Consider the following 10,729-nt stretch of genomic DNA (forward strand, 5'->3'; position numbering starts at 1 on the left):
GAAAGAGATGAGGGCAGCTGTGACCCGCCCGTTCCGTGCCAGAGACGGGTGTCCTAGATATTCCACCCCAGAGGTGGCCGCACAAAACTATGAACCCCAGTCCTCAATCAATTAATCAGTCCCTGCTTCAGCACAGGTTGCTCAATCAGTGGCTCAGTCGTCGACTGCACCACCTGTGCTGAAGCAGGGATATCCTGAAAACCTGACCTGTGGGGTGGGGGGGGTCTTGAGGATTGACGATGAGAACCCCCTGGGTTAATGCATTGTGTCGCAGGCCCCTCTGGCAGCTACAGGGTTAAGTGTGGCCCACAAAGACAGATGACTAGGATGTAGTAGCAGACAAACAGTCTTATAACAATACACTTAACCTGACTGACCCACCCACACATACACTTAATGGGTCAGGAGGTCAGCCAGTCAGCCCAGGGCGGGATACCCAGGGGATAATGACACTACTCATATAGGGGCAGCTGGCTGGATTGCCGTGTTAACTCTTTACTCTCCAGCCTTGTGGGGGCAGAGAGTATGGTCCAGTTACCGGAACGAACCCCTCCCAAGACCAGATTAAAAGGGCAATCATTCCAGTGTGTACTAATGGCAGTGACATGGTTAAGGGGTCAGTGTCTGCAGCGTGTACTAATGGCAGTGACATGGTTAAGGGGTCAGTGTCTGCAGCGTGTACTAATGGCAGTGACATGGTTAAGGGGTCAGTGTCTGCAGCGTGTACTAATGGCAGTGACATGGTTAAGGGGTCAGTGTCTGCAGCGTGTACTAATGGCAGTGACATGGTTAAGGGGTCAGTGTCTGCAGCGTGTACTAATGGCAGTGACATGGTTAAGGGGTCTGTGTCTGCAGCGTGTACTAATGGCAGTGACATGGTTAAGGGGTCTGTGTCTGCAGTGTGTACTAATGGCAGTGACATGGTTAAGGGGCCAGTGTCTGCAGTGTGTACTAATGGCAGTGACATGGTTAAGGGGTCTGTGTCTGCAGTGTGTGCTAATGGCAGTGACATGGTTAAGGGGTCTGTGTCTGCAGCGTGTACTAATGGCAGTGACATGGTTAACGGGTCTGTGTCTGCAGCGTGTACTAATGGCAGTGACATGGTTAAGGGGCCAGTGTCTGCAGTGTGTACTAATGGCAGTGACATGGTTAAGGGGTCTGTGTCTGCAGTGTGTACTAATGGCAGTGACATGGTTAAGGGGTTTGTGTCTGCAGCGTGTACTAATGGCAGTGACATGGTTAACGGGCCAGTGTCTGCAGCGTGTACTAATCGCAGTGACATGGTTAAGGGGCCAGTGTCTGCAGTGTGTACTAATGGCAGTGACATGGTTAAGGGGTCTGTGTCTGCAGCGTGTACTAATGGCAGTGACATGGTTAAGGGGTCAGTGTCTGCAGCGTGTACTAATGGCAGTGACATGGTTAAGGGGTCAGTGTCTGCAGCGTGTACTAATGGCAGTGACATGGTTAAGTGTCCAGTGTCTGCAGCGTGTGCTAATGGCAGTGACATGGTTAAGGGGCCAGTGTCTGCAGCGTGTACTAATGGCAGTGACATGGTTAAGGGGTCAGTGTCTGCAGCGTGTACTAATGGCAGTGACATGGTTAAGGGGCCAGTGTCTGCAGCGTGTACTAATGGCAGTGACATGGTTAAGGGGCCAGTGTCTGCAGCGTGTACTAATGGCAGTGACATGGTTAAGGGGCCAGTGTCTGCAGCGTGTACTAATGGCAGTGACATGGTTAAGGGGTCAGTGTCTGCAGCGTGTACTAATGACAGTGACATGGTTAAGGGGTCAGTGTCTGCAGCGTGTACTAATGGCAGTGACATGGTTAAGGGGTCTGTGTCTGCAGTGTGTACTAATGGCAGTGACATGGTTAAGGGGTCAGTGTCTGCAGCGTGTACTAATGGCAGTGACAGGGTTAAGGGGTCTGTGTCTGCAGTGTGTACTAATGGCAGTGACATGGTTAAGGGGTCAGTGTCTGCTGTGTGTACTAATGGCAGTGACATGGTTAAGGGATCAATCAGGTTAATTGATTCCTTTTTACCAATATCTGACACCTATATTAAGTTTGACGTAATTGTTTGTTTTTTAGACGTTTGTTTGTAGACACGGTGAGCTGGGCGGGAGAGGGTGTGACATCCTTTCTGCCTGATGTCTCTGTGTGTTCTATAAGAGTTTGCACAGAAAGCCCCCCTCTTGCCCCCTCTCCTTATCGGCTACAGACACTTTAGTGATAAACTCTCCCCCACTCGGAGGCACTGAAGAAACGTAATTACTTTAGAGCGAGGGAAATAAAATAAGACAAATCTTTGATATTAGGATGGTCAGATTAGGAAGCCAATTACATTGACATCCTTTAAAAAAAAAAGTGCTTTCGTTTTTCCGGCTATTTGGAATTGGAGCCTTATGCAGCACCTTGCACCATATGAGAGTGTAAGCTCTTCAGGCCAGTCACCCACTGTACCTGCAGCATTCTATGTTTACGGCTGCATACGCTATCAGTGCTATATAAGAAAATATATTATATATATACATTCAATGATACTTTATTAATTCTTGCTGACTATTTGCGCACCTAATTCTCTTTCCTATATATATATTTATATACACACACGCCTGTCACTGGATTATCAGCGTAATTACACTGACATAATTGATATAACTAGTACCTGCCCCAGGTTTCGCGCACAGAAACAGTTTCGTGACGGACGGGATCTGAATCTATTATTAGATCAGGGTGAGTGTGTGAGTGCATACGCGTACCTGCATGTGTGAGTGCATACGCGTACCTGCATGTGTGAGTGCATACGCGTACCTGCATGTGTGAGTGTATACGCGTACCTGCATGTGTGAGTGTATACGCGTACCTGCATGTGTGAGTGCATACGCGTACCTGCATGTGTGAGTGCATACGCGTACCTGCGTGTGTGAGTGTATACGCGTACCTGCATGTGTGAGTGCATACGTGTACCTGCATGTGTGAGTGCATACGTGTACCTGCATGTGTGAGTGCATACGCGTACCTGCATGTGTGAGTGCATACGCGTACCTGCATGTGTGAGTGCATACGCGTACCTGCATGTGTGATTGCATACGCGTACCTGCATGTGTGAGTGCATACGCGTACCTGCATGTGTGAGTGCATACGTGTACCTGCATGTGTGAGTGCATACGCGTACCTGCATGTGTGAGTGTATACGCGTACCTGCATGTGTGAGTGCATACGTGTACCTGCATGTGAGTGTATACGCGTACCTGCATGTGTGAGTGCATACGTGTACCTGCATGTGTGAGTGCATACACGTACCTGCATGTGTGAGTGTATACGCGTACCTGCATGTGTGAGTGTATACGCATACCTGCATTTGTGTAATGAGTGTGTTGTGTATTATTTATGACTGTGCGCGTATGTCCGTGTGATGACTGTGTGCATGTGTGTGTATGTGTGAGTGTGTTATCACTGTAAGTGTGTTATGACTGTGTGTGCGAGTGTGTATGTAGGATTGTGTTATCACTGTGTGCGATTATGTTCGAGTGTGCGGGTGTGTGTGTGCGAGTTTGTTATGACTGTGTGTGTGTGCTTATGTGCGTGTGTGAGTGTGTTGTGACTGTGTGTGTGTGTATGTGCGAGTGTTATGACTGTGTGCGTGTGTGTGAGTATACACACTTACACACACACATATACACACACACACACACACACATAAACACACACACACCTGTCTCTACACGAAGTGAGGAGACCTTTAACCCCTAAAGTGCGCCCCTCGCACACGGACACAGACCTCTGATTATTATTCCTATTTCTTCCCACGATTAACTGGCTGTGTCCCTCAGCCGCAGAACACCCAGTGCAGAGTATCACAGTGCGAATCCGGCGCCAAAACAAACTACCCAAAATAACCACACTGGGCCGTCCGGTTCTGCAACCCGGAGCTATTGTGCGAGCCCAGAGAACCGGTTTCCCACGGAGACGCAAGGAATTCAGATTAACCCCTTTCCTGCCAGAAGGGCCCAGCTTTTTAACCCCTGACCTCATCTGTCACCCCGGCTCCCATCTATTGGGGTCAGGGGCGGCCAACTGCCGTACTCCAGGGCCATCAACAGGTCAGATTTTCAGGATATCCCTGCTTCTGCGCAGGTGGCTCAATCAGTCCCTGCTTCAGCACAGATGGCTCAATCGGTCCCTGCTTCAGCAAAGATGGCTCAATCGGTCCCTGCTTCAGTACAGGTGTCTCAATCAGTGGCTCAGTCTTTTTTTACTGGACAGAGTGTCCAAATACAGGCCAGTCCTGTTCAATACCGGACACCTGGCAACCTATCTGTGTCACCATGCAGAGGGAGGGACAGTTTCGTGTCAGTCTCTGTGGCATTCCTGGCGTGCCTGCAAACAATTGTTCTGCAGTGAAAGGGTTAACCCCCTCCCTACGTGTCCCAAACACGTGAGTGACAAAAGTGAGCCTGCCCCCCTGGCTGTTCCTCACTCGGCCCTGTGTCGTGTTGTGCAATCAGGCACAAGGGGACATTGTGTGTGTGACTTCATCGCCTCGGGAGGGGGTGGGGGGGGGGGAGAAGCCGAAGGGCCCCAAATAAACCCAGCAACTCAATGCCAAGGCCCCCCACCCGAAATGTTACACTGCGCAGGTCTGAGACACAGGAGGAACATATATGTGTGCGTCTGCGTGTATATATGTGTGCGTCTGCGCGTATAGTGTGCCTCTGCATGTATATGTGTGCCTCTGCGTGTGTATACATGTATCTCTGCGTATGTATGTGGGCGTATGTGTGTATATGTGTGCGTCTTTGTGTATAGTGTGCATCTGCATGTATACAGTATGTGTGCCTCTGCGTGTGTATATATATATATATGTGTGCCTCTGCGTATATATATATATATATATATATATATATATATGTGCCTCTGCGTGTGTGTATATATATGTGCCTCTGCGTGTGTATATATATGTGTGCCTCTGCGGGTGTGCCTCTGCGTGTGGCTGTGTGTGTGTATGTACAAGTGTGTATGAGGCACTGTGTGCCTCTGCGTGTGTATATATATGTGTGCCTCTGCGTGTATATATATATATGTGTGCCTCTGCGTGTATATATATATATATATGTATATATATATATATATATATATATATATATATATATATATATATATGTGCCTCTGCGTGTGTATATATATGTGCCTCTGCGTGTGTATATATATGTGTGCCTCTGCGTGTGTATATATATATGTGTACCTATACATATAGACGTAGCCAACGTTATTATCCATGTTAACGCATAATAACACAAGAAAATAGCGGACATTACTATTGTTTTAATGCATTTAATAACATCTGCTACATGTTATGTATAAAAACATACACAAAATATAGATATGAATATGTATACATACACAGACAAATATATAGCTACTGTATATATAAATGTATACATTTGTATACACGTGTGTTTATATGTATATACTGTGTATATATATATATATATATATATATATATATATATATATATATATATATATATATAATATGTATACACACACACATTACATACATATGACCTTCTCTCTGCTTTCAATCTGTTTGTGCTGAAGTGCTTTATGGTTCTGTATCTTAGGAACGTGGTACAAAGGTTTCATATCACTATGAAACCGCCTATCAACAAAGCCTCGCGCAGCTGTGAGCGGGATATATATATATATATATATATATATATATAGTGTGTATCATCAGGATAAGTGTGTTAGTGACATCTCCCTGTGTAACTGTGATCTCTAGTTGCTGAAAAGCCTCATTACATCCAAACCTGCAGGTTTTTGACCCAATTTTGGATTCATGTCTAGCTATCTGTAGCTAACTGTATTTCTATCTATTATTTATCTATCGCTAACTATATCTATCTATCTATCTATCTATATCTATCTATCGCTAACTGTATTTCTATCTATTATTTATCTATCGCTAACTATATCTATCTATCTATCTACAGTATCTATCTATCTATCTATCTATCTACAGTATCTATCTATCTATCTATCTACAGTATCTATCTATCTATCTATCTATCTATCTATCTATCTATCTATCTATCTATCTATCTATCTCTAACTGTAACTGTCTATCTATCTATCTACAGTATCTATCTATCTATCTATCTATCTATCTATCTATCTATCTATCTATCTTTCTAACTATATCTATCGCTAACTGTATTTCTATCTATTATTTATCTATCGCTAACTATATCTATCTATCTATCTATCTAACTATATCTATCGCTAACTGTATTTCTATCTATTATTTCTCTATCGCTAACTATATCTATCTATCTATCTATCTATCTACAGTATCTATCTACAGTATCTATCTATCTATCTATCTGTCTATCCATCTACAGTATCTATCTACAGTATCTATCTACAGTATCCATCTATCTACAGTATCTATCTATCTACAGTATCTATCTATCTACAGTATCTATCTACGGTATCTATCTACAGTATCTATCTACAGTATCTATCTATCTACAGTATCTATCTACGGTATCTATCTATCTATCTACAGTATCTATCTACAGTATCTATCTATCTATCTATCTATCTATCTATCTATCTATCTATCTATCTATCTATCTATCTATCTATCACTAACTGTAACTGTCTATCTATCTATCTATCTACAGTATCTATCTATCTACAGTATCTATCTACGGTATCTATCTATCTACAGTATCTATCTATCTACAGTATCTATCTACAGTATCTATCTATCTACAGTATCTATCTATCTACAGTATTTATCTATCTACAGTATCTATCTATCTACAGTATCTATCTATCTACAGTATCTATCTACGGTATATATCTATCTATCTACAGTATCTATCTATCTACAATATCTATCTATCTACAGTATCTATCGATCTCTCTGTCTACAGTATCTCTCTATCTCTCTATCTATCTATCTACAGTATCTATCTATCTCTCTATCTATCTACAGTATCTATCTACAGTATATATCTATCTACAGTATCTACAGTATCTATCTATCTACAGTATCTATCTATCTATCTACAGTATCTATCGATCTCTCTATCTCTCTATCTCTCTATCTACAGTATCTCTCTATCTCTCTATCTATCTATCTATCTATCTACAGTATCTATCTATCTCTCTATCTATCTACAGTATCTATCTCTCTATCTATCTACAGTATCTATCTCTCTATCTATCGCTAACTGTATCTATCTATCGCTAACTGTATCTATCTATCTGTCTGTCTGTCTGTCCATTGAGCTACCTATGCTGACACAGTGACCCATGATTCACCTTTGCTGAAGCAGGGACCAATTTATCCACCTGTGCTGACGCAGGGACCGATTGAGCCACCTGTGCTGAAGCAGGGATATCCTTAAAGCCTGACCTTTGTGGGTTCTTGAGGACTGGCGTTATGTGTACCCCCGTGTGTTACATACGCCCGTCCCGCTCCTCTCTCCGGGAATGGGATTATAGGATTGCTGCAGTTAATTGCTGGGTATTAGGTTAAATGCCCCATTTACCTGCTATTAAGGATAACTGGCTGTGCAATGACTGGTAATCGTATCCCTCCCATCAGTGTACGGGGCAGGGTGACGGAGAGCGGCGGGTTCAATGTATAGCGCGCGGCGTTCCGGATTAAACGCGCAGGATGACTCAGACAGGTTAAAAATAAATATATTGTAATCCTTATAGGAATCTGACAAATTAGGGATTTTATAATACACTCACTATTGTATACACTGTAAAGGAATATATATATATATATGTATGTATGTATGTGCGACAGGCCTATCTGGGATATGCATATGTACTACAAGTGGTGTTTTTATTTGCTGTACACTGTAAGGTCCAACCTGCTGTCTCTGAGTAGGGTTACTGGCTCTGCACTTCTGTAACCCAGGCAGTGCTGAAATGCTGCGTAATGCGGCAGGTATAAGATTTATAGGGGTCCCATGTTAAAATGGATAAGAAGTAAAGGGTGACGCATTGTGCTCATTTGCATGTCATTACCCAGAATCCCTGACTGCAGTGGAAGCGCTGTTTGCTGAGGGATAATGGGGAAGGGCAGGGTTGCAGCCCTGCCTGAGATGTGAATGCCCCACATCTTGGGTGATTTCCCATAAAGCTGACAAGGCGAGAATCTAGGGCGGCAGTTTTTTAGGGAGACAATTTATGGGTGTCCGCGAGTCTTAACTTTTTTTCGTAGCGGGCCCCCTCCTGTAGTGTAGCGTCGTCATGGTGATGCGACGTCACATGACACCATGACAACGTGACGTCACATCACACCGTGACGTCATGATGTCATACGCTGCAAAGGAGAGTCGCCCCCGAGCCTACACGCGGGAAAAAGGGCGGCACGCCCCCACTGACAACACGTAGCATTTTTATTTACTACACACACGTATAAGTACACACACCACACACACATATGTACACACACCTATATAAGTACACACACACGTATAAGTACACACACCACACACACATATGTACACACACCTATATAAGTACACACACACGTATAAGTACACACACCACACACCCGTATAAGTACACACACTATATAAGTACACACACCACACACACGTATAAGTACACACACCACACACACATATAAATACACACGTATAAGTACAAACACCACACACCCATATAAGTACACACAACCCACACACCCGTATAAGTACACACACCCGTATAAGTACACCCACCCACACACACGTAAAAGTACACCCACCCACACACACGTAAAAGGTACACACACGTATAAGTACACACACCACACACGTAAATACACACACGTATAAGTACACACACATGTATAAGTACACACACACACACATACGTATACGTGCACACACACATATGTATAAGTACACACATCCACATACATGTATAGGTACACACACACGTATAAGTATACACACACACATGTATACTATAAGTATACACACACATGCACACACATATACACACGGTTTTTAGGTGTATGGACTCTCCTTGCCGCTTCTGAGCTCCGCGCCAATTCTCCAAAAAGCAAATAGGTGTAAAAACCGCGTTCTGCGCAGTGTGACGCTCCCTGTGCGGAGATGGGGGGGGGGGGTCAGTGACTGGCAGAACCAGGAAGACGTGTGTATACAGAATATTACCTTTCACTGAGGCACTTCTGCGCTCACCGGTCTCCTGCGTAAGCCAAAAGGAATTTTATTTCTGTTTTTTGCCCGTTTTAATTGCGCTGAATCACAGAAAGCCTCACGCTGCCTTCATTTAACCCTATACGCCTCTTCTCTACGTTCAGTTCACAGGACACCGAGAAATAATATGCATTTAGTGCCGGTACCGGCTGAAAAGGAGTCGTGATCAATAAGAGGCCACGAAACCCTCTCCCGTGTTATAAAACGTGGGATCAAAATGCAGAATTTCACTGATACTTTGCAGGACAATTACAGGGGGGCTCAGGAATTGCGGATTTGTTTTATTTATATATATGCACACATATATTTATATATATAATAACTTTATTTCATATAGCGCTTTTCTCCCAGTGGGACTCAGCGCGTCACTCTTACAGTACAGCGCGCGTTACGCAGCACGTAGGAATGTTACAGGCACAGCGCTTGCGCAGATGAGCTTACAATCTATGATATTTGGCGCCTGTATACACACACACACACACACTTATATACATAAATACACACACACCTGTGTACACCACTGGCAGAATCCCAGAACCGTTCCCGCTATACCTTCCCGGAAACACCCTTACCTGTGATCTGTCACCTGGGGAGGCCCCTGCACCAAGGCACTTCAGGAGCAGGGGTACCCCTCCACACCCCCTGCAAATGGCTGCCTGCGTGATAGGGGGGTAACCCTGCTCCTGCAGAGCACTGGGCTGTGAATAGGGTAACGGGACGAGGCGTCAGTCGACCTACGGTGTGTGGATCTTTAACCCATGCAGTGCCAGGGGAGTCTAACCATTTGTAACGCGTTCCTGGCAGCTGAAAGGGATATCCCAGGGGGTTCTCAAATCCAGTCCTCAACACCAACACCCCCCCCCCCTCCCCATCAACAGGTCGGGTTTAAGGATATCCCTGCTTCAGCATAGGTGGGATAGTCTTCAACTGAGCCACCTGTGCTGAAGCAGGGATATCCTTAAAACCTGAACTGTTGCAGGGGGGGGGGGTCTTGAGGACGGGATTTGAGAACCCACTGGATTAACCCCTTAATTTCCAGGGGGGATTAAAATCAGTTGTAGGTTCAGACGTTAAAGGAGAGAGCACTTACCTTGAACTCCACAGAGAGCTGGGGGGTATATTCCAGGGTCCAGAGACCCCTGACCAGAGAGGCCAACCTGTCGGTGACTTCCCCTGCGGGGACCCCCTCCGCGGCCCCCCCTCACCGCCCCCCCACCCCCTGCGGTTCTGTACTGCCCCGTTCCCAGGTACTCCGCCAGCAGGTCGGTGTTGCTCAGGCACTGGACCACCGCGTTCATGAAACAGGTGTTCCCGTGGTTCCTCAGCCCCTGCACCCCCGGAACCTTGTCACCTGGGCTCCAGGAGAGCCTGCTGGGGCACCTGGGGGCCACTTGGGCTTTGCCCAGGTTGTTGTTGCTGTCCCCTCCTTGGACAAGCCTGGGACCCTCCTGGGCTGACCCACCAAGGTGGGCTTTCTGCTTGAAGCCCCC

The 10,729-nt window shown here is 45.3% G+C and overlaps 1 protein-coding gene across 1 annotated transcript in view; it reads right to left on the reverse strand.

The window, feature by feature from the left end:
* USP43 (ubiquitin specific peptidase 43) overlaps nucleotides 1-10,726 on the reverse strand; it is a gene marked incomplete at its 5' end in the record, with an annotated part of 40,398 nt that extends 29,672 nt beyond the window's left edge. Inside the window, 2 exon segments of the mRNA XM_075585151.1 lie at nucleotides 10,330-10,435; nucleotides 10,437-10,726. Of these exon segments, the coding sequence (XP_075441266.1) occupies nucleotides 10,330-10,435; nucleotides 10,437-10,726 (396 nt within the window).
* Nucleotides 10,727-10,729: the final 3 nt, after the last annotated feature.

This window comes from Ascaphus truei, unplaced genomic scaffold (genome assembly GCF_040206685.1).
Source record: "Ascaphus truei isolate aAscTru1 unplaced genomic scaffold, aAscTru1.hap1 HAP1_SCAFFOLD_957, whole genome shotgun sequence".
NCBI lineage: Eukaryota > Metazoa > Chordata > Amphibia > Anura > Ascaphidae > Ascaphus > Ascaphus truei.